The 24,140-nt window shown below is 42.5% G+C and overlaps 1 protein-coding gene and 1 long non-coding RNA gene across 20 annotated transcripts; one reads left to right on the top strand and one right to left on the bottom strand.

The window, feature by feature from the left end:
• The first annotated feature begins 442 nt into the window (after positions 1–442).
• klf5l (Kruppel-like factor 5 like) lies at positions 443–24,042 on the top strand. The gene is made up of 4 exons (XM_035748432.2): positions 443–743; positions 9,505–10,426; positions 10,713–10,772; positions 21,616–24,042. The coding sequence occupies exons 1-4, from the start codon at positions 606–608 to the stop codon at positions 21,792–21,794; spliced, it is 1,299 nt and encodes a 432-aa protein (XP_035604325.1). The 5' UTR covers positions 443–605; the 3' UTR covers positions 21,795–24,042.
• LOC127914588 (uncharacterized) lies at positions 15,347–21,609 on the bottom strand. Of its 19 annotated transcripts, none has more exons than XR_008088935.1 (6): positions 18,014–21,609; positions 17,552–17,603; positions 17,448–17,499; positions 17,158–17,209; positions 16,941–16,992; positions 15,347–16,756 (listed from the first exon to the last, which is right to left on the bottom strand). It is a non-coding gene; the product is annotated as an uncharacterized LOC127914588 (long non-coding RNA). The 19 variants fall into 19 exon arrangements; XR_008088943.1 differs by lacking the exon at positions 17,448–17,499 and adding an exon at positions 17,269–17,320 and having other exon boundaries at positions 17,132–17,183; XR_008088941.1 differs by lacking the exon at positions 17,448–17,499 and adding an exon at positions 17,269–17,320 and having other exon boundaries at positions 17,158–17,183.
• Positions 24,043–24,140: the final 98 nt, after the last annotated feature.

Below are 24,140 nucleotides of genomic sequence, written 5' to 3'. Positions count from 1 at the left end.
TATGTTACATTTATCTTGAAGCGGACATTTTCTAGTCCTGTTTTAGATCAGATTTTCTATTTTCGATCATTAATATGTTGTGGCAGCCAGTTCATTTATTTACTATGATTCGGGTTTCACTGCCTTTTCTCTTCCTACTGAAATACACACACAAACCCTCAGGGACACAAACGTGTGTGCCTGCGTTTGTGTGAGTGCGCTTGTGTGTGAAATATCTACGTTATAACTGGGCTATATGCTGTTTATGAACTAACAACCATGCTTGTTCTTCCAACATCATCCCCCTTTCTCTCTCCTTCTCCATTATGTAGTTTCCTCATCACCCACGTGAAAAACACCTACGGCACAGGTGATTGGGGTAGAGGACACTCCCTCGCTTGAATTGGCTAATCTTTTTGTCAATCATGACTTCCAGGTCTCACTTGGCTTACTTGAGCGCAGGTAAAATGACCTGTGAGCCAGTGAGGGATTTGGAATTACTGCGCGCACCTGGACCCGACAGCGACGCGCTTATCACGCAACAGTTGTCAAATCTATATGTACTTTACATAAGTCATATTTATAAAGGAAGCGCTATTTGAATACGTTTTATCGGAGAGATAACTATGGCAACTAGTGTAGGACTGGCCATGAATCCTCCACACACAGATGAGAGGGCTGTTTTCACGCAGCTGAAGCCTGTGCGGATGTCTGGAGCCGACGGCGCAGAGGACTCGTCCGTGTTCGAGGAAGTGAAACCCGCGGTGAGAATGACATCTTTTGCCCAGTGGAGGTAGCCCAGGTGCGGCCAGGGGCTCCACCGTGTTCCGCCCTTCTCCTGGTTCATATTCTGTAGTCAGTTGAACAGTGGGACACTCCCACTCAAGAAATAGTCTCAATGCGAAAACTGTAAAAGTGAATCGTTCCATTCAGGTGTCCTTCGCTTATCTAAAATCACAATAAACCTATTCGTATCATGCATAACAGTGAATAACGTATTTTATTGTTCTTGGGAGAAAGAGCACATGTAGGCCTATTCAATACACAGGATTGTCCATATTCCAAAAAGGTTAGCCTATGGAAACAAAAGCCTATGGCATTGTTAACCAGGCGTTACTCGACGCAAGCACGATTGTTACTCGACGCAAGCACGATTGTTGTTGAATAGGCCTACAAATTGATTCCGATTTTTTTCTGTTAAAGATTTGTCAATCTGTTCATTATAAATTCATATTTTTCCTGCGTTGCATTCGTTTGAAGATTATTTTATAAATATATGTATTTATTTAGCTGGCACTTTATCGACAACGAACTAAGTGTGCAAATAGAACCGAATAGGGTTTAACGTGAATAATTTGACTTAGCTCTGCGGGAAACAGGATCGATCAAGGTGCAAGTAAACTGTATAATATAATTTAACACATCGACAAAATATTTTCTTATGGTTCAAGACCAAACGGATTAATTATACCCTTAATTTGGCCACGTTTTTCTTATACATATGTCCATATTATTATTACTAATATTTGTCCGCATTTGCACATGCAGTGCCACATACTCCACGTTCTCAGTAGATTCTCACCCATCATATTGTGGGTTCTTTATTGTGCATTTGCCTTGCAATGATCTGTCTTTCCTGTTGATTTTAAGAGGGTGTGTGTGAGGTGTACCCCAGATCCCGACCCCCACCTGCAGGTAGTTCAGTTCCCCTTCTGGTGTCGTGTTTCCCCAGCAACATCTGGCTCAATCTCAACCGCTGAACGGGATCTGAGGGTGTCCACTTACCGTTGATGGAGATCACTTTAGAATTGACAGCAATTAATTGATGTGGATTTATGTTATCATATATAGCCCCTGGTGTGTTTAACCTAGTTATGATTGTCATTTACTGTCTTTCTTCATGGTTGGATTGAGGCTAATGATAGATTTAATAGGAATATGGCCCGTTTCATTCCAGACAATATTGCAATCAAAAGTTCGAGAAGTATAGTTTTACTTTTTGAAATGGAACTTATGAAGTCGATTAAGTTACTATTCATTATTAGTAATTAACATGGCACCACTGTATCAACAAGAGAGGGCACTGTCATTAGGCTAGTTTCTCTAATATATGCCCACATTCCCTAAAGGACAGGGCACTGGGTTCATATGAACTAAATATAGGGCCATTTTCCCCTCAGAGACATGTCTTTGTGTCGTATAGGAATCGATGCTTCAAGGCAGTCTAATGATGTCGCCTTTTCCCCGCACTGAAGATTCTTACATGTTCTTTCCTCGGCTGTTAACGACAAATCTGTCCGATAAAGAACCTTTGAGTTAAGTGTGAGGTTGTTGAAGGGGCATCTATGATTCTTCAGAACTCTAAAAGGGATCTGGAATGTATGTGTCCCTTTCATAGCCGTTCATCCGCGTTAACGAAATCAAATCAGAGGTTCTTTGTCCCATGCTTCGTAAAACAACAGGTGTAGACTAACAGAGAAATGCCTTTACTCACCGGCCCTTTTCCAACAATGCAGAGTTAAAGGTAAATATTCAAATAGAAATAGAGATGAGGATACACAGCGAACAACTGTAACGAGTTCAAATAGCACGGCTATATACAGGGAGTACTGGTACCGAGTCGATGTGCGAGGTAATTGAGGTAGCTATGTAGAACTAGTGTTGATTTTTCCGTGTAACACTTCTAGTGTTGATTCAAGTGTTAAATGAACACTGTAAAAGGTTCAATTAAGACTCTTGCGTGGTTAAATAACCCCACTGTTGGTGTTAATAACCAGAGTTGAACCAAAACCACAGCCATCATTATCATCTTTCCTAACATGCTCTGTTGCAGGATGGTTTTTAGAATTGTTAGATTTGTATCTATATTTATTCATGAATTAATCTTATGCTACTCACATATAAATAACATGTCTTTTTTTCTAAACTATTACGTGGACTCATTGTACCCGTTACTGCAATGGTTGTTTCAGTTTAGATGTTTAATGTAGTCTCATATCTCAGTCTTCCTAACACTGGCAGACCTAAAAGAAAATATCTAAATGTCAGATATCCCTACTCTGGCTGGATTCCAATAGGATTTACACATCACTTAGCAAACCATCATAATATGACTTGCAGGCCTGATGTGACCTGTAAACTATGAGTTTCAGGCCACTGTATTAGGGTAAAACGAGGCCATTAAACCATATTTTGAGGGCCTAGGAATTTCTGTCTCGAATTTGAGATTTATTCATTTTAATGACAACATATTCACTTAGGATTCCACATGACTAAACATGAATTAATGCAGCAACCATTCCTCTGTCACTAGCAAACACAGTCACGGGTGGTTCTGGTAATGCTAAAATTCACTCGAAAGGCATCCTGGGAAATATTTCAATAAGGCTTAAAACCCTAAAGCAAGGCTATTAAAATCCGGTCCTGGAGGGCTGAATTATTTATGGTTTGGGATATTTTGTATGGTTCCTCAAAGAACCATCCAATTCACGGTTCTTCAGAGACCCTAAAATGGTTCCCGTATGGCATCGCTCTCAAGAACCTTGTTTGGTTCCAACTAGCGCCTTCATCTTTAAGACTGTGGCCATGCCTGTCATGGCAGCAGTATGCAGTTAGACCTGTCTGTACAGGGCCCTGCTCTATTTGGTTTGTCCTGCCACATATACCAAACGCTATCATGGAAGAGGATTACAATAGAAATAACTTGTCAACTTTCTTGTGTTTATCCTCAATGATTCTTAATCATTTGGTATGTGTACCTTGTTTTAAATGATCAAATAAAGTAAACAAAAAGACTAGGGCGCTTATCCATAATCTATCTCTATGCCGCTTGGGGCAGGAGGTGGGTGATACAATACCAAGCTAGGCAAAGTAACTGCAGGCCAAGGGAAAAAGGCTGATGGATGAGCCTATGTTTCCCGGTAGTTGGCTATTGTTGTGAACCTCCAGTCACTGTGGTTGAATGTGCTCAAGTCAAAAAGGGTATTCCAATGACCTTATCTGATCTAACGAAGCACTGCAGTTTCGTTCGTGTAAAGACCTATCGAAAGTTTACATTCTGTAGCTGTTACAATGTCTCTGGTTGCACTGGCGCCATTTAGTCACATGGGATTTGTAGATATATCGGTGTAGTTACCTGTAACTGCATAGTAATTACAGAGGAATTAAGGACATTTTGAGGCAGAATTTAGACCTATCTTTCTTCATTCCCCGAGGTTGTTTTAGGCCACAGTCAGACTTAAACGGGTAACTTTAGAGACAGAATTTAGACCTATCTTTCTTCATTCCCCGAGGTTGTTTTAGGCCATAGTCAGACTTAAACAGGTCACTTTAGAGGCAGAATTTATAGACATTTTTCAGATAGTCAGTGGCGTTTAGTTTGACTAGCCATTTGACTGCAAATGCAATACAGCCCATTTGCATCGGGTCTACAGGTCTGCCCCATTCTCCAACAGTCACCTCTGGCATACATCCATATAACTACACTAGCTAGTGAAAGGAAACCAAAAGTGTTTGGGAGGGAACAGTGTATTACTTTTTAAATGAATCCGTTTCATTCATAGATACATTTATGTTTATCTGTGTGTTGTATTTATTCTATCCAGCATGTGTTTTTATCTCATACTTTTAGACTAGATCAGTCAGAATCTTGAGAAGTGGACATTTGATTTTGAGCAGGAGATTTGTGCTGTGTCTCATTGAGATGAGAGGTGAGTTGTATTGTGGGTAAACAAAGCACCAGGGAGTTGCACCAACAGGGGTGATGCTGGGGGTGTTTCCCCACGAACAGCCAGTCAATGGTACGCTCCAGTGCCTTATCATCATGGTGGGCCACAGATCAGCTCTCTGTAGTAAGTACGCTAGATGCTTGATACTAGACATGATAGACTTACAGTGCCTGCCTACCAACTGCAGGGCATCGACTTTACCATGACCACGCTGAATGCTCATTGAAAGCGTTTAGCTTCCCCGGTGTTCTGTTGTTTGCTGTGTTATAGATGACTTTTTCTCCTTGCTATTCTCTTTGCGTAAAATGTAGTTTGGTTAACTGATTGCTGCGTGTTTCTAGCCTGCTGTGGCATCCTTCTCCAAAACCAACTGAATCCTTCGTGGCTCCATGAAGGTTTACAGTGTAGACAAGTATAAGCACTCACTTGTGTATTGATTCGTCTCTCGTCTCTCTGTATGGGTTTTTTGTGTTATTATCCCCTGTCAATAAACAGACTGTAAATGGCCAGACTAATGCTACACTGCCAGTCAAACTCTTTGGCCAGACTACACATGGTCATTACCAGTCACAGTGGTTTCCTATATGTCTCAATACTCATACTCCATGGCCAGTCTAAACAAGTCACAGCGCTTTGACGTTCTTTGACCAGACTCTATGTCACCACCAGTCAACAGCAGTGGTTGAAAAACGACCCAATTGCTATACTTGAGTAAAAGTAAAGATACCTTAATAGAAATATTACTCGAGTAAAAGTCTATAAACGTTTTTTGGTTTTAAGCATAGTTCAGTATCAAAAGTAAATGTAATTGTAAAAAATATACTTAAGTATCAAAAGTCAAAAGTATAAGTCATTTCAAATTGCTTATATTAAGCAAACCATATAGTTTTTGTTACGGATAGCCAGGGGCACACTCCGACATCATTTCAAAATGAAGCGTTTATGTTTAGTGAGTCTGCCAGATCAGAGGCAGTAGGGATGACCAGGTATGTTCTCTTGATAAGTGCTTAAATTAGACCATTTTCTGGTCCTGCTAAACATTCAAAATGTAATGAGTACTTATCGTGTCAGGAAAAATGTATGGAGTAAAAAGTATATTATTTTCTTTAGAAATGTAGTGAAGTAAAAGTGCTCAAAAATAGTAAAATAAAGTACAGGTACCCCCCAAAAATAGTATTTTAAAGTGTTTTTATTTAAGTACTTTACACTACTGATCAGCAGTCTAAGTCTGGGTTTCCCAAACTTGATCCTGGGGTGCCCTCTGGGTACACATTTAGTTTGTGTGCCCTAGGGAAAACACAAAACATGCGCCAGGACTGAGTTCAGGAAACCTCAACAATACTCATATGACACTACATTATTTTTCACAAACCAAGATGACTGACTGTCCTCAAAGTGACGGTCCTAAAAAAGCCAAAACAACACGTCTTATCATCATGCCAGTAGCCATAAAACATCATTTCAGTATCAAAGGTTCTCTCTCTCTCTCTCTCTCTCTCTCTCTCTCTCTCTCTCTCTCTCTCTCTCTCTCTCTCTCTCTCTCTCTCTCTCTCTCTCTCTCTCTCTCTCTCTCTCTCTCTCTCTCTCTCTCTCTCTCTCTCTCTCTCTCTCTCTCTCTCTCTCTCTCTCTCTCTCTCTCTCTCTCTCTCTCTCTCTCTCTCTCCCTCCCTCCCTCCCTCCCTCCCTCCCTCCCTCCCTCCTCCCTCCCATGGCTATCAGTGATCGTTTATGGAGATGATCCCAGGAAACATACACACCATTTCCTAACCCACTGTTCCCCAGGCACTGTGGATGTTGATTATGGCAGCCCTCTGCACCTCTCTGATTCAGAGGGGTTGGGTCAAATGCGGAAGACACATTTCAGGTATTTCCCTTTAATAAAGGATCATTATTGAGGAGACAGGACCATTTGTCTGTGGGATATCCTGACCCCTGACTTCTGAGCAGGTAAGGAGGAGGATAGTCTATTGGCCACAAGGAACTCTTGAGTGGTGTTGTTGGATGCTGATTTGGATATTAGTTGCAGATAGATTTGCATGGCTAACAATGGTCTGAAAGGCATTTTTATTGCATTATCGTATTGTTGGACAGCATAGTTGCTATAGTTACTCATAGTTAACCTTGGTGACTTGGTATGAAATGTGACATTAGTCATCTTTCATTGCACAGTATTGACTTGGCTGGTATTTTGACTTTAGTTTAATATCTAAACTAAATATCTGAACTCAAAATCACAGTCATGGTCATGGACCTTAAGTGTGAAAACCCCCCTGGGTGCATCCCAAATGGCACCCTGTATTCCCTACATAGTGCACTACTTTTGGCCAGCCCTATGGGCCCTGTACTACGTAGGGTGCCATTCGGGACGTGGACCCTGACTCTACCCCATAACCCAGAAAAGAGCTGATAAGAAGTTGGCTCTTTTCTTCTCTTCCCTCCTCTTCTCTGTTATCTGGGCTTTGGCGTATAGCAGTTGTCTGGTCTACAATCATTAACAGACTCAGTCTTGGGCCAGGGTTTAGTGGTACTCCATTCTTCTTCTGACACAAAGGGGATGGACAGAAGAGGGGGAACGAGGGGGAGGGGGGACAGGTGGCGAGTGGGGTAAGGGTAGAAGGAGAGGAACCAGGGTGGTGTTCATTTAAACACACAGCAGAAAAAGTTTAGCAACAGAAAATGAACGTTTCTTATTGTAGTCTCTCCCTATATCAATATGTTTTCTTCCATTTGTTGCCTAATGAACAGGATCCAGGGCACTCAGGCCAAGTGGAGGCTGCTGAGGGGAGGATGGCTCATAATAATGGCTGGAACAGAGCAAATGGAATGGCATCAAACAGGAGGAAGAGGAAGAGAGTCCTGTGTTTTAATGTATTTAATATCATTCCACTGATTCCACTCCAGTCAATACCATGAGCCCGTCCTCCCAAATGAAGGCGCCACCAACCCCCTGTGCTCAGGCCAGAGGGGGAAGCACTGCCAAGGGCGCTGGGTTAGCCTGCCTGTCAGCACCCGAATAACACAAGACCCGTTTGTGCCCTGTCCTGAAAAGGAGCAGCTTCAAACAGGAGGAGCTCTCAATACACATAGAAAGAAGCCATTTTCCAGTTAAATACTTGGTTTTACATTTCAGTTTCTCTCCCTGGTCAGATTGCACTGATGTCAGAAGGGGCTGTGGGGCAGAGGTGCTTGAGAGAGACGGTGGGGTTCACTAGTGATAAATGGCCCATTATATTCTGGAGGCACACACACGCACACACAGACACACACTCACACACAGGTTGAAGTGACCATAAAGCGATAGCCCTTCAAGAGTGTGTGTATAAAAACACATCAACACTGGGGTTGCTAGGGAAGAGATTGGGAAATATATAATGCAGCCAGTGTTGACATAGCTGGCACTTCAAATAGCTGTGGAGGTATAATAGGCCTGATGAAATGTCCTCTCCCCTTCATTGTACCTGCTGTTGGGTTAGCCATTATGTACAGCTGGATAGAGCCTCAATATATCAACAGCTCATTGAATCATTTGTACACAACCAATTGGCTGGGCTTTGCCTTGGATTGGCTCTTTGTGCTCCAGTGTTTGGCCTCAGTAACTCATAGAACCAACAGTGGTGTGTTTGAGTTGCAGCACATTTGATTTAGGCTACAGTTCTTTATTTAGCTGGCATTCATTTGTAACTTTCCTAGTAAAATAGGACTATCTTAATAAGTCCTCTTTTTTGCTTCTTGGGATTCGTTTTAACAAGCCCTTGGGTACAACATGGTATCTAAATGAAAAGCTAGTCAATCATCTAGAGTTACAATGGGCTGATGGTTTGGTTTGGAGAACTTTCAGGTTTTTCTCTTTCAATCTATCATCTCTTTCATCTCTCGCTCCCCTCTCCCTCTGTAATCTGAAATGATCTAGCTGTCCCATGACATCTCTGGTAGAATCAAATGAGTTCTCTCTGTTTCTATTTATAATTGTCAGCGGAGGCAGTGTAGTGTTTGTGTTCGCTCCTTCTTTCTCATGCCCTCACCTTTGTTTTGTCTGTTTACTTAGCGAGCACTGCACCCTGCACAGACATGTCCTGTAGGGCTGGCAGAGGGCTAAGTAAGCCATGGATAGATCATTTCAGATTTCATAGGGGGAGAGAGAGAGAGAGATGATAAATGAAAGAGGAAAACATTTAAAAAACAGACAGGGCCGGGCCTCAACAGTCACTCTCTAGTAGTTAGAACGCAATTGTTTCTGGTGGCTTTTCCGCGCCAAAGGACAAACGCCATGCATTGTGTCTACTTTGAAATGTTTTCCCTTTTAAGTTACCTTTGTGGCAGCAAACATTTAAGGCAGTCTTTCCATGTGTCTTCCACTCCATCGTTCCCTCCCTTCCTCTGATTCGTCCACGGTGGTGAGCTCCATTGGTAGGTTGGAATGTGAGGAATGGAAGGGGGAGGAAGGAAGGGAGAGAGGTTGGATGCTGGGAGGAAGAGAGTCCTGGTACCACCAGTTCTCCTGGCGTCTCTCTCTAACTGACACACACCCAGACAGACAGAGACATTATAGACAGATACCCCCTCCATCCCCCTCTGTGCCATGTCACTTCCACCTTTATACCAACACAATCCCACATAGTGACAGAATCAATAAAGAGCAACTACAGGTTTAGCTGAGAGGGTTTTTAAAGGAATTGAATGAAAACGTGAATTCGTACCCCAACAAGAGACTCATCCTGGATGCACGAGTGTCTACCTTTTCAACTTTGGCTCTGTATTGAAACACTACTCACTCTCTCTTCCTTCTCTCTCTCTCTAGATCCGGTTGGAGATGGAAAAATACCTCTCCCAGACCCCAGGCAGCCCCCTCATCCCTCCCTCCATGGCCCCCACAGACAAGAAGAACCGCAGAGAGAGCGCCTCGTTGGTGGACGAGTACTTCTCAGAGGAGAAGCCCAACACGGCCCCATACAGCGTCAACATCAACCTCATCCTCCCCAACACCACCCACCTCCGCACTGGCCTGTACCGGCCCAACAAGCCTAACCAGCAGCACCACCAGGCCCACCAAAATCACCTACTCCAACACATCAAGACAGAGCCGGGTGTGGATGTGCCAGTGCCCTGCTCCATACAGACCATCCAGACCTTGCCTGACTTCACGTCTGTCTTCAGCATGCCCCAGACCGTCAACACCATGTTTATCAAACCCGACATGGCTGCCGGTGGCCACCCAGTTTCAGACACACACACAGAGCTGTACATTGGCCCCCAGAAACCACAGGTCTACCAGATGCCTGTTCCTGTCAGTGGAGCTGACCTCACAATGACCCTCTCCCACAGCAGCCAACCAGGGACCGGCGGAGCCAGCAACGGTAGAACCATGATAAACCTGAACAGCGTCTCCTTGACGACGGTGGGTCACGGCGGTGGTGACTCGTCGTTTGCGATGCCGGAGCATTTCTACCACCACCACACCACCGCATCGCCCCAGTCCCAGCCCCACAGCCTACCTCCCTCACCCCCCAACTCCCAGCCGGGTAGTCCTGAGAACCAGGCAGAGCTGCTCACCCCTCCTCCCCCCTACCAGGCCTCCACGAGGCTGGGATTGAAGGTCACCCAGATGTCCCACCACTCCATGCTCATGGCCCATGGACAGGGGGTGCTGACGGGACCCAGGTACAACCGACGGAACAACCCAGAGCTGGAGAAGAGACGGATCCACTTCTGTGACTTCCCAGGTGAGCCCCCTGATACTGGGTGGATGGAAAGGAAAGGGGGATACTGGAAGAATGAATGAATGAATAAATGCTCCCAAAGTGCCCTTTTGGTCATTGAAAGAGATACTTTGCAAAAGGCTAATGTGCTAAAGACTAAACCGTGTATGGTCACAGATACAGGAGATGAGGTTCATGATTCCGTTAGTTTGCTTACCGAGACATGGTGAAATGAAATACCGTAGAGGTCAATGTTGAATACTGCTCCATGGTCAGTGCAGTGATACTAACATCTCTTTTCCCTTTGTAGGCTGCACCAAGGTTTACACAAAGAGCTCTCACTTGAAAGCACACCAAAGGACACACACCGGTAAGAAAGAGTAACTTCCTCTATACACTTACACCAATAGAAACACAGACACGGACATACGCACATGTACAGTACTGAATAAGGAGGGCATCATGATTGGTTATGTTAAAGGCTTGAGACCAAAGCAAAAACATGGAGGCACTACGGACGGATGAAAGAAGAGAGACAGATGGGAGAAAGAGAGAGAGAGAGAGAGAGAGAGATAGAGAGAGAGAGAGAGAGAGAGAGAGAGAGAGAGAGAGAGAGAGAGAGAGAAAGAGAGAGAGAGAGAAAGGGTGTTCTAAACTTTCAGAAACAGATGTTTTCTTATTGTGCTAATGCATGCCCGTACAAGCCACCGCAGGTTTCCCCCAGCCCAGAGAAACAGAGAGGAATGAAGGGAGGGAGAAAACACAGTTGTGGTTGACTGGGCCAAAACCTGTTCCTCCTGCTTTTCACTCCCTATTCAGAGAAAAGAGGGGAGGAGCAGGGAGGAGGGAGAAAAGAGGGGAGGGAGCTGGGATAACGAAGAGAGAGGGAGCTGGGATAACGAAGAGAGAGAAGCAGTTTCGATGTAGTCACTTCTGTAAATGGACACCTCTGGCTGACAATTTTCGGGATTACTCATTCAGAGGATGAGCGACAGAACAGAATGAAGATAGAGTAGAATCTGTTGGATGCCATGATAGAACTTATCCAAGCTCTGAGTAGCCTACAATCTGATTTCACTCTCAGTCATCCAACCAGTCAATGATAGACCTGGGGCTGTATGGCAGGTCTATCCTAAATCAGCCCTCCCTCTCTGAGTCTCCTGATACATGCGGCTTCAGGTCGCTCACACGTCTTGGGAACTACTAAGTCTAGATACTAGATACTTAGCCATGTGGCCTCTTCTTTTGTAAATATTTTCTTTTCAAATATGGCCTATTGTGTGTGTGTGTGTATGTATGTCTGCGTTGCGTGCGTGTGTGTGTGTGTGTGTGTGTGTGTGTGTGTGTGTGTGTGTGTGTGTGTGTGTGTGTGTGTGTGTGTGTGTGTGTGTGTGTGTGTGTGTGTGTGTGTGTGTGTGTGTGTGTGTGTGTGTGTGTGTGTGTGTGTGTGTGTGTGTGTGTGTGTGTGTGTGTGTGTGTGTGTGTGTGTGTGTGTGTGACTGAGACATGCCTGGCTGTTCACCATGTACAGATGTCTCTTTTGTCTCTGAGATATTTTCTGCTGCATTTACCCACTTCAGAAGTATCTACTGTATTCTAGTCAAGGCCTGTCCTATATAACTACTGCTGTACACGCCTTTTCTGTTCATATACTGTCCATACTGTCTATACAACCATCATATACAGTACCAGTCAACAGTTTGGACACACCTAATCATTACAGGGTTTTTCTTTATTTGTACTATTTTCAACATTGTACTGTGGAATAATAGTGAACACATCAAAACTATAAAACAACACATATGGAATCATGTAGTAACCAAAAAACAGTTAAACAAATCTAAATATATTTTATATTTGAGATTCTTCAAAGTAGCCACCCTTTGCATACTCTTGGTATTCTCTCAACCAGCTTCGTGAGGTAGTCACATGGAATGCATTTCAATTAACAGGAGTGCTTTGTTTCAAGTTCATTTGTGGACTTCCTTTCCTTCTTAATGGGTTTTAGCCAATCAGTTGTGTTGTGACAAGGTAGGGGCGGTATACAGAAGATTGCCCTATTCGGTAAAAGACCAAGTCCATATTATGCCAAGAACAGCTCAAATAAGCACAGAGAAACGACAGTCCATCATTATTTTAAGACATGAAGGTCAGCCAATCAGGAATATTGAAAGAAAGTTTCTTCAAGTACAGTCGCAAAAACCATCAAGCGCTATGATGAAACTGGCTCTCATGAGGACCGCCCCAGGAAAGGAAGACCCAGAGTTACATCTGCTGCAGAGGATAAAGTCATTAGAGTTACCAGCCTCCGATTGCAGCCCATTTGAGATGCACACGTTGTCTGTTTCAGAAGAGATCAGCTGATGATAATCTAGTGCCATCGATGGTTGCAATATTATATTATATTGTTATTGGATTCTATTCTATTCCAATAGGGAACATTCTGTAGGTTACCCGTTAGCATGTCCATTGTCACACAATGAAAGGTGCGAAAACCCATAATAATGTGTTTCCGTGGCTGAGTTGATGAGCAGATTTGGGCCATCAGTTGATTGACAGATGTAGGCCTACTGTAGAATGATAAACCTTCCTCCAGTGTGGATGCTGACCCACGTTTTATAGTTGGGCTATGGGTGATTTGTCAATATGGTTCTGGTCTTTGGTGTGGATTGTAAACCTGTATTGTGTTGTGTTAATATTTGATTTTGTAAAGCTGTCAAGATGTTTATGCATTTGAGCCTATACAAAAACTATCTTGTTGAGCTGACCCTTTTCTTTGATGTGTAAATGATTAGACTATTCTTTTTTTTACGTCTTGAAAACATTTAAATAAACGTCATTAACTTGTGGGCCTAATTTAGGCTCAGGCTGGTCACTAGATCTCCCAGCACTCATGAGGATGAGGCGGAGCGCGCTGCCTAGACCACTGAGCTCGGGAAGTTCCCAATGCTCTAGCAAGCACTAAGAATGCTATGAATACTGATGATACTCGAGCACGTCGTTTTTTATTGTTTCGTTGTAAACCTTCCCCAAACCATAGCCCTAACCTTACGCACTGGGAATAAAACTGTTAACCTTTGAGCTGTTTCTGTTTCAACCACGTGGAATGAGTGCATCGAAAGTAGACGTTCCTCCACGAGTCAAAGGGCAGTGGGCTTGATTCGAACCCGACTCGGGCATTTAAAAAAAAAAACTATATAAAATAGTCTGACAACCCTGTTTGTAAGCTTTTAAATGGTATCCAAATTCAACCGTTTATTTTTTTTCCAGTCAAGAAGACATGGAAATACAAAATGGGTCAAGTTTGAGGACCTCGAACTCCTAAACGGTTTGGCATTCAAGTCCAAAAAGTGACTTCCTGACCACTTTTAGTATGGGCAAATATGTACAAAAAGTGATGTTCAAATCAATAGGGGTGAGGTCAAAAATGGATTGAAATCCAATGGAAAGACACATTTTTCACCTGATTCTACATGTAAAATCAGTGCGCTCTCAGTTTTGCAAATCATGTTCGGAGGTGTAAGTACTCTTGGCAAGCAAATGGTATTGGTGTGTCTGAGCCGAGTAGCCTACAGTACTACAGTGCATTGGGAAGTATTCAGACCCCTTTCCTTTCTCTACATTGTATTACGTTACAGCCTTATTCTAAAATGGAGGAAATAAATCATGTTCGTCATCCATCTACACACAATACCCCATAATGACATTTTTGCAAAAGTCAAATAAAACAACAACAACAATTGATTGGACATGATTTGGAAAGGCACACACCTGTCTATATAAGGTCCCACAGTTGGCAGTGCATATCAGAGCAAAAACCAAGCCATGAGGTCGAAGGAATTGTCCGTAGAGCTCAGAGACAGGATTGTGTCGAGGCACAGATCTGGGGAAGGGTACAAAAAGTGTCTGCAGCATCGAAGGTCCCCAAGAACACTGGCCTCCATCATTCTTCAGTTGAAGAAGTTTGGAACCAGCAAGACTTTTCCTAGAGCTGAGCAATGGGGGAGAAGGGCCTTGGTCTGGGAGGTGACCAAGAACCCGATGATCACTCTGACAGAGCTCCAGAGTTCCTCTGTGGAGATGGAAGAACCTTCCAGAAGGACAACCATCTCTGCAGTACTCTACCAATCAGGCCTTTATGGTAGATTCAAAGAAGGTCAAAGAATAAAGTCAAAAATAAAGTCAAAATAAACCAAATAAAAAGTTTGAATGACAATGAGGGGCAACGTTGTTACAGTGGAGGACAGAGGAGCCTCTTAAAGAAGAAGTTACAGGTCTGTGAGAGCCAGAAATCTTGCTTGTTTGTAGGTGACCAAATACTTATTTTCCTCCATAATTTGCATTTACATTACATTTACATTTAAGTCATTTAGCAGACGCTCTTATCCAGAGCGACTTACAAATTGGTGCATTCACCTTATGACATCGAGTGGAACAGCCACTTTACAATAGTGCATCTAAATCTTTTAAGGGGGGTGAGAAGGATTACTTTATCCTATCCTAGGTATTCCTTAAAGAGGTGGGGTTTGCAAATAAATTCATAAAAAATCCTACAATGTGATATTCTGGATTTTCTTTCTCATTTTGTCTGTCATAGTTGAAGTGTACCTATGATGAAAAGTACAGGCCTCTCTCATCTTTTTAAGTGGGAGAACTTGCACAATTGGTGGCTGACTAAATACTTGTTTGTCCCACTGTACATACGCTCCTATTCAAACACACACACGGACACACATGTAAATAGTGCCTCACATGCAGTCAAACAGTTGATTCCTTGATGTCCTTTGTTTTTGATAGTTTTTTTTCTGTTTGTTCTCCTTCATTTTTCTCTTTTGATCATTTTGTTGGTTATTGGTGCATTGGGGGATAGTGGGTTGGGGATGGGGAATGAAGGGAGAGGAGTCTTTTTTTTATTTGATTTTTGTGTGGGGGGAGGGGGGATCTTGGAGGGTTGGTGTCCTGGCAGTTTGGGCCGGTGGCCAATCGAACATCTCTGGAGAGACCTGAAAATACCTGTGCAGCGACGCTCGCCATCCAACCTGACAGAGCTTGAGAGGATCTGCAGAGAAGAATGGGAGAAACTCCCCAAATACAGGTGTGCCAAGCTTATAGCGTCAAGAAAACTCGAGGCTGTAAATACTTCCAAAGGTGCTTCAGCAGAGTACTGAGTAAAGGGTCTGAATACTTATGGAATTGTGATATTTCAGTTTTTTTTATATACATTTTAATTAAACCTGTTTTTGCTTTGTTGTTATGGGACATTGTCTGTAGATTGATGAGGGGGAAATAAACAATTGAATCCATGTTAGAATAAGGCTGTAACATAACAAAATGTGGGGAAAGTCAAGGGGCCTGAATACTTTACGAATGACTGTATGTTGCTGATGAGGCCCCCTGCCCTCTTAACAAACAGAAACAGTTTATAAAGCTGCGAAGCTCACAAAGGATGTCCTGTGGATGGTTTATGGGCTTCACAGAGAGTTGGGACTGTTTGCTGTCTTTCAGTAAAACCCTGTAGGCACCATCATAAAACAGACAATGGCCCTTCAGGAGAGAAGAGTGTGCTTGTGTGTGTGTGTGCGCGCGCGCGCGAGTATGTGTTCTACGTACGTGCATTTGAAACGCGTGCATGTGTATGTGGCAATGTTAGGCTGATAAAAACTCAACCGTTGCACAACTGCCACCTGACCAAATAGCTGAAGTGTATTATTGTGATGCTGTCAGTTAAACAGCTCCCTTTTCTAGGCCTCAGCAACATTCACAGTATCACAGCCCTAACCTGTGTTTTGAAGAACAACCAATTGCACTTGAGCCTCTGTTAGCTTGTTTAGAGATCAAATCAGACAACGTGTGCATTTCAAATGGCACCATATTCCCTATATAGTGCAATACTTTTGAGCTCTATGGGCCCTTTTTAAAAGTACTGCACTAAATAGGGAACAGTGTGCGATTTGGGAAGCAGGCAACATGTTTGATCTGTGGGCCTGTATGTGCAGGGCTATCTCATTATATTGTTTACATAATAATGGCAAGGATGGAGAGGCGATGCTTTTGACCCAGAGATGAGAGCAGAGCTAGACTGAACTCAAATACACTCCCCAAAACACCTTACCCTTCACCCCTGGCCCCTCTCACCCAATGCCCCCATGACCCTCTGGGCCCCTGCTTCAGTAGTGATTGTCAATTAGCTGTTTTTAATGAGTAATACTCTCGATCTAATCAGTACTCATGGCATCCTCCCTTACAACAACAAAAACATGTGAAATGTGTAGTTGAAATGGCTGTTTTTGCAAGTTGAGCTTAAGTTATGTTAACACCACCTTTTCTCATGTGAGGAGAAGAGCATGTTTTCACCTCACGGGAGAAGAGCATGTTTTCATGGAGAAGAGCATGTTGAAATGGCTGTTTTTTTCACCTCAGGGAGCTTACCTCACATTAGAAGAGCATGTTTTCACCACATTAGAAGAGCATGTTTTCACCTCACATTAGAAGAGCATGTTTTCACCTTTTTCATGTGAGGAGAAGAGCATGTTTTCACCTCACGGGAGAAGAGCATGTTTTCACCTCACGGGAGAAGAGCATGTTTTCACCTCACAGGAAGAAGTTTTCAGCATGTTTTCACCTCACCTCATTAGAAGAGCATGTTTTCACCTCACATTTTTCACCTCACATTAAGAGCATGTTTTCACCTCACGGGAGATGTTTTCACCTCACGGAGCATGTTTTCACCTCACGGGAGAAGAGCATGTTTTCACCTCACGGGAGAAGAGCATGTTTTCACCTCACGGGAGAAGAGCATGTTTTCACCTCACGGAGAAGAGCATGTTTTCATCACGTTTTCACCTCACAGAAGAGCATGTTTTCACCTCACATTAGAAGAGCATGTTTTCACCTCACATTAGAAGAGCATGTTTTCACCTCACGGGAAGAAGACCTCACAGGAGAGGAGCATGTTTTTCACCTCACGGGAGAAGAGCATGTTTTCACCTCACCATGTTTTCACCTCACGGGAGAAGAGCATGTTTTCACCTCACCATGTTTTCACCTCACAGGAGAAGAGCATGTTTTCACCTCACGGGAGAAGAGCATGTTTTCACCTCACAGAAAAGCATGTTTTCAAGAGCATGTTTTCACCTCACATGTTTTCACCTCACATTAGAAGAGCATGTTTTCACCTCACGGGAGAAGAGCATGTTTTCACCTCACATTAGAAGAGCATGTTTTCACCTCACATTAGAAGCATGTTTTCACCTCACGGAGAAGAGCATGTTTTCACCTCACGGGAGAAGAGCATGTTTTCACCTCACGGGAGAAGATGTTTTCACGGAGATGTTTTCACTCACATTAGAAGAGCATGTTTTCACCTCACAGGAGAAGAGCATGTTTTTTCACCACGGGAGAAGAGCATGTTTTCACCTCACAGGGAGAAGAGCATGTTTTCACCTCACAGGAGAGGAGCATGTTTTCACCTCATTAGAAGACCTCACGGGAGAAAGCATGTTTTCACCTCACATTAGAAGAGCATGTTTTCACCTCACAGGAGAAGAGCATGTTTTCACCTCACATTGTTTTCACCTCACATTAGAAGAGCAGGGAAGAGCATGTTTTCACCTCACGGGAGAAGAGCATGTTTTCACCTCACGGGAGAAGAGCATGTTTTCACCTCACAGGAGAAGAGCATGTTTTCACCTCACGGGAGAAGAGCATGTTTTCACCTCACGGGAGAAGAGCATGTTTTCACCTCACAGGAGAAGAGCATGTTTTCACCTCACGGGAGAAGAGCATGTTTTCACCTCACGGGAGAAGAGCATGTTTTCACCTCACGGGAGAAGAGCATGTTTTCACCTCACGGGAGAAGAGCATGTTTTCACCTCACGGGAGAAGAGCATGTTTTCACCTCACAGGAGAAGAGCATGTTTTCACCTCACGGGAGAAGAGCATGTTTTCACCTCACGGGAGAAGAGCATGTTTTTAAGGTCCAAGATTTTAAGGTCCACCCTGTTAAGTGAACTGAACTGTTTTAATATGGTGAAACTGCACCTTTTAAAACATTTGTTTCAAAAGAAACATTGAACATCTAATAGTCAAATCACAGTGTAAAAGCAGCTGAGCTGGTTCTTTTGGGTCATTTTCTGGTGTTTTGTTGTGGAAAACTGAACGGGTCGAGCATAAAACATCAACCCTGTTACCCATAGATCGACAGGCTAGAAATGTTTTAAACAATTGACATTTTACCTTCATTTTTTTTGTGTTAAGCTTGCATTCAATTGCCCCTCCCTGTTGCACAAAACAAGATTCTATTCCCCATCACAAGGGGGGGGGGTGAAATCCTTACTTTATTTGTCACTTAAAAGGCCCTTAAAATAGTCAATAGAAAATGTGTTTTCATTAAGTTGATCGTTGCTCTAGCCATCCATGCACTGCTTTGGAGTCTTATTTAGAAAGATACTCATAACTCTAGAGCTACAGTTTTGTGTCCTTTCAGGCTCTTTCTCTTTCTGTCCCCTTGGGGAAACATTTTCCTGTGTGTCAACATCACAATCTTATCAAAGCTGACATTTAGTATCCATTCAACATGAGTGTACGCTGAACCCATATAATACTCTCTCTGAGTGAATAGCCAGATGTTGGTAGGAGATGTACCTGCTTTAACATGCCCACTGATGTGTGTACAGTGTGTTCACCACACCCTGTTGAAGACATCACTGCCAACACAGTTGTGAAATAAAAGGAAAATAGGGAAATGAAGAATAGTCTACAACGCTCATCTCTTTCTCAAAATGACTGTACAGGATATTCTACTCTCTCTCTCTCTATGTATATATATTCAATTTGACTTTATTGACATGGCAAGTGCATTATTACTTACATTGTCAAAGTATACATATCGAAAAATAAAAATATAAATTTATATATAAATAAATGGTGGGACCAACAGCAATAATAATAGTAGGTGTTGTCACGGCAGATTTCCTCCTCTTCCTCTGAAGAGGTGAAACAAGGATCGGACCAATATGCAGCGTAAAATTTGCAGTGTAAAATTTGATGTCTCTTTTTTCTATTTGAATGAGGAGGGGGTATTGGCCCAATTCTGCTCTACATGCGTTATTTGGAGGGTTTTTTTTGCACTTGCAATACAGTCTTGCAAAATTGGATTTTTGTCCCATTTGGTAAATTAATTATTAGAGATTGGACCCCATACTTCACTGCCATATAGAGCAATTGGTTCTATAACTGAGTGAAAAAGTTTGAGCCAGATTCTAATTGGAATTTAGATTTTGATGTTCCTTTTAATGGCATAGAATGCTCTTCTTGCTTCGTCTCTCAGCTCATTCACAGCCATGTGAAAGCTACCCGTGTTGCTGATATTTAATCTTAGATATGTGTTGTTTTTGGTGTGTTCTAATAGAACTGTGTCCAAATATAATGTATATTTGTCATCCTTTATGTCGGGCCTTTTTTGTAATATCATTATATATATATTTATTTTTGGTCAGAGCCCAGGTTTGCCAGAACCTGTGAAGATGATCTAGGTGCTCCTGTAGCCCCTCTTTAGTGGGAGACAGCAGCACCAGGTCATCTGCGTACAGCAGACACTTGATTTCAGTGTTGTGTAGGGTGATACCAGGTGCTGCCGATTCTTCTAATGTTTTTGCCAATTAATGAATGTAGATGTTAAATACTGTTGGACTTATTGGGCAGCTCTGTTTCACTCCACGTTCCTGAGAGAAGAAGTCTGTTTGCTTGTTGCCAATTTTAAATGCACATTTGTTTTTAGTGTACATTGATTTAATAAAATCATTTGTTTTCCCTCCAATACCACTTGCTATTAGTTTATAAAAAAGACCATTGTGCCAAATTGAATCGAATGCTTTCTTGAAATCTACAAAACACAAGTAGATTTTGCCTTTGTTTTGGTTTACTTGTTTATCAATTAGAGTGTGGAGGGTGTAAATGTGGTCTGTTGTACGATCATTTTTTAGAAATCCAATCTGGCTCCTGCTCAGGATTTTGTGTTCGTCAAGGAAATTATGTAGTCTGCTATTTATAATACTGCAGAGAATTTTCCCCAAGTTGCTGTTTACGCAAAATCCTCTGCAATTATTTTGGTAAAATTTGTCTCCATTTTTATAGATTGGTGCGATCAATCCCTGGTACCAAAATATCAGGGAAAATGTTGAAGAGTTTGAGTATAGCCAATTTGAATTTGTGGTCTTAATATTTTATCATTTCATTTCAAATACCATATTGGGCCGTGATGCTTCATGGTTGGGTTCTGCTCTTCTCAGATATACTGTGATTTTACTGTGGTCTGAGATAGGTGTTAGTGGGCTGACTGTGAAGGCTCTGAGAGACTCTGGGTTTAGGTCGGTGAGGAAGTAGTCTACAGTGCTGCTGCCAAGGGATGAGCTGTAGGTGTACCTACCAAAAGAGTCCCCTCTCAGCCTACCATTGACTATGTACAGACCCAGTGTTCCACAGAGCTTCACGAGCTGTACTCCGTTTTTGTTTTTCACTTTGTCATAGTTGTTTCTGTGGGGGTATGTGGGGAGGGAAAGGTTGTTGCTTCCTGGTAGGTGTTAATAGTGTCTTGTTATTTTCTGCTGTCTCTCTCTCTCTCTCTCTCTCAAAACAATTGTATAGGATATTCTTCTCTCTCTCTCTCTATCTCTCAAAACAACTGTACAGGATATTCTCTCTCTCTCTCAAAACAACTGTACAGGATATTCTCTCTCTCTCTCTCTCAAAACAACTGTACAGGATATTCTCTCTCTCTCAAAACAACTGTACAGGATATTCTCTCTCTCTCGCTCTCTCTCTAAAAACAACTGTACAGGATATTCTCTCTCTCTCTCTCAAAACAACTGTACAGGATATTCTCTCTCAAAACAACTGTACAGGATATTCTCTCTCTCAAAACAACTGTACAGGATATTCTCTCGCTCAAAACAACTGTACAGGATATTCTCTCTCTCTCTCTCTCTCTCTCTCTCTCTCTCGAAACAACTGTACAGGATATTCTCTCTCTCTCGCTCTCTCTCTCTAAAAACAACTGTACAGGATATTCTGCTCTCTCTCTCTGTCACATTACAAAGTGTCACACATCCCTGTCTTAACAGCCACACAGGCTTCAACAGTTTTGACATACCCATAGTCATAGGACAGACCGTGTATTTATGTATTCTCTCTCTCCCTCTCTCTCTGTGTTTCAGGAGAGAAACCATACCGTTGCAGCTGGGAGGGCTGTGACTGGCGTTTCGCCCGCTCTGACGAGCTGACGCGACATTACCGTAAACACACGGGAGCCAAGCCCTTCAAGTGTGTGGCCTGCAGTCGTTGTTTCTCCCGTTCAGATCACCTGGCCCTACACATGAAGCGCCACCAAAACTAAACACACACACGCTACGGCCACCTGAAGCATCACCCGAACTGAGGGACATCATCCTGAAGCCCCCAAAATGCATTGCACCGCACTGCATAAGGGCTGCGGATGGACTGCCTGACTGACAGACTTATCCTCCTTTCAAAACTCCTTATCACGAAATATTTGACACCATCTACAACGATACAATGATCAAAATGTCTGCTCCTGACGTCACTACTATCGGGAGATACGGACTTTCAAAGAGATAGCGGGCTATGGACGCCAGCCTCCAATTGAACCCACGTAACAATGGATGTATGCCTGTCTGTCTGTATATATAGTTGTGTATAGTGTGTCGTTGTGTGTGTTTCTGAAAAAGCAAAGAATTTATTGACATTTATACTTGACTATTATTTTTTTTGTCTGCAGTTGAGATTTCATTCCAATCATGACCATGTTGGATACAACTTTCAAGTCACATGAGCTTCCTTATATGGTAACATATCTTCGTGACAAATCAACAGAATACTCTGGAAAACGCCGTTGGACATTGTCTTACATCATAATAACTCGTTTCTATTCGGGTGCCTGAGAGCCTGGAGCGTTTAGCCATGTTTATTATTCTTTCTGTAACCACGGAGACAAACCTCTTTGATAGGGGCTCGCGACAACATTACCCTGCATCGTATTTGCAGTTTCATCTCTTAAGAGTTTGTCTAACAGTTCATGCATGTATTATAACTTCTTATTTTGATGATTATGTTTTAAATGTTAATTAGTCTCGTCCTGCGACCTCACTATTTATGTATAATAATTACGGAGTTGAATTTACTACAGCTCAAAAGACAATAGTTAACCACATTACCTTGAAATTAGAATCATCCCCATGCAGATTTTGATATTTACAAATCAGTTTTTTGTTTATTATGTATTGTAGCCTGATAAGAGTTGAACTAGTGTGTGTGCCAAACGATTAGAGAACATGCTTCATACAGGTTATCATGTTGAAAGATACGAGACAATGCCCAAACCCTCCATGGAAATGTCACCTGTATTACACTATTAGTCAGTCACTGTAATGATTCATTAACATAATGATGCTGGATGGACACTTTTTTACATGTTTTCTTTTAAACACGAGGGCACATACAGTACATCCATACATATCGGTCGAAGCAGTGGACATACATTTAGGGTTTAAGCCTAATTCTGGACTAAAAAAAACCAAAATAAATGGAGAATCTCCATTGGTGTCCAGGGAACTTTCCCTTTCTGCTGTCAGTTGTTTTCACCTGTCAGATATGATTGGCTGACCTTTGGCCTTTGATAGTTGTAAGGCTGGCAACTGTTTACCCTAAGTTGCCCTTATACCCATGTAATAACTGTAGTAAAGGGTTTAAATCATATCAGTTTGGGCAAATGCCCGGTTGGTTTTATACTCTTTGTCTGTCATTCTGCCTTTCTGAATGGAGTCTGTCTCTCCTCTCTTATGACCTTATCAATGTTTAGACCATGAAGCATTCTTCCAGCCAGTACTGTCGGCTACCTCTCTCTAGCCTTCCCACTAAGTACTGAGTTTCTGTACCTATTGTTGAACATGGAGGGACGAATTCCTGCCCCCCTTCAACAAGGCGGACTTCCTCTCTGGGTGGAACGCAACGACAATGTGGACAAAAGTGCGCGCTGCCCCAAAAGAACAGACTCAGTCCTTCCACATGCACACATGTCGATCGACAGAGTGACGCTTGAAGCAACCTTAAGCCTAGCCCTAGACTAAAAAAGCACTTTGAATGGAGGTTGTTCATGAAGCAAGTTTTTTTTTAGTTGAGCACTCGGAGTAGGCTTAATCTGGGTCCGGGAAACCATCTAGGAGTATTCAACACTTATGATGCCACTAAATGATACATTTCCGTCTTTCTGACAGGGAGACTGTTTTGTTTTTAACTCACTGAATGACTAAAGCACTTCCTTCACTCCAGGAACAAGTTCTCTGTGTTAACTTCCTTCAATGAGAGGGAGCTATGATGAATCACTGTACATACTGTCATTTTTTAATAGAAGACTTATGTTGTGAATATGTTTTCTCTAGTATAGGATCTTTTTGCTATGAACAAAAGGGGATTCTAGGTTGGTGTTTAATGGCTGGTTATTCATTTGGACACCTATTGTGTGTACGGTATGCAACAGAATCAGTTCTGTACGACTTTTTTGTGTATTTCATTCGTTTTTTTGTTTGTGCAAAATCCTGAAAGTGAATAAAGAGATTACAACTAGAGACCGTATGTTTTCCTGTTGATGTTTTGAGGTGGGCCTTTTGTAAATGTTTTTTACGCTAGCTAGGACTTTCTGTTCTTTATCTTAGAGCTATCTGCG

The sequence above is a fragment of the Oncorhynchus keta genome, chromosome 33 (assembly GCF_023373465.1).
Source record: "Oncorhynchus keta strain PuntledgeMale-10-30-2019 chromosome 33, Oket_V2, whole genome shotgun sequence".
Classification (NCBI taxonomy): Eukaryota; Metazoa; Chordata; class Actinopteri; order Salmoniformes; family Salmonidae; genus Oncorhynchus; species Oncorhynchus keta.
Note: the sequence above shows the minus strand (reverse complement) of the source record. Positions and strands in the feature narration are given on the sequence as shown.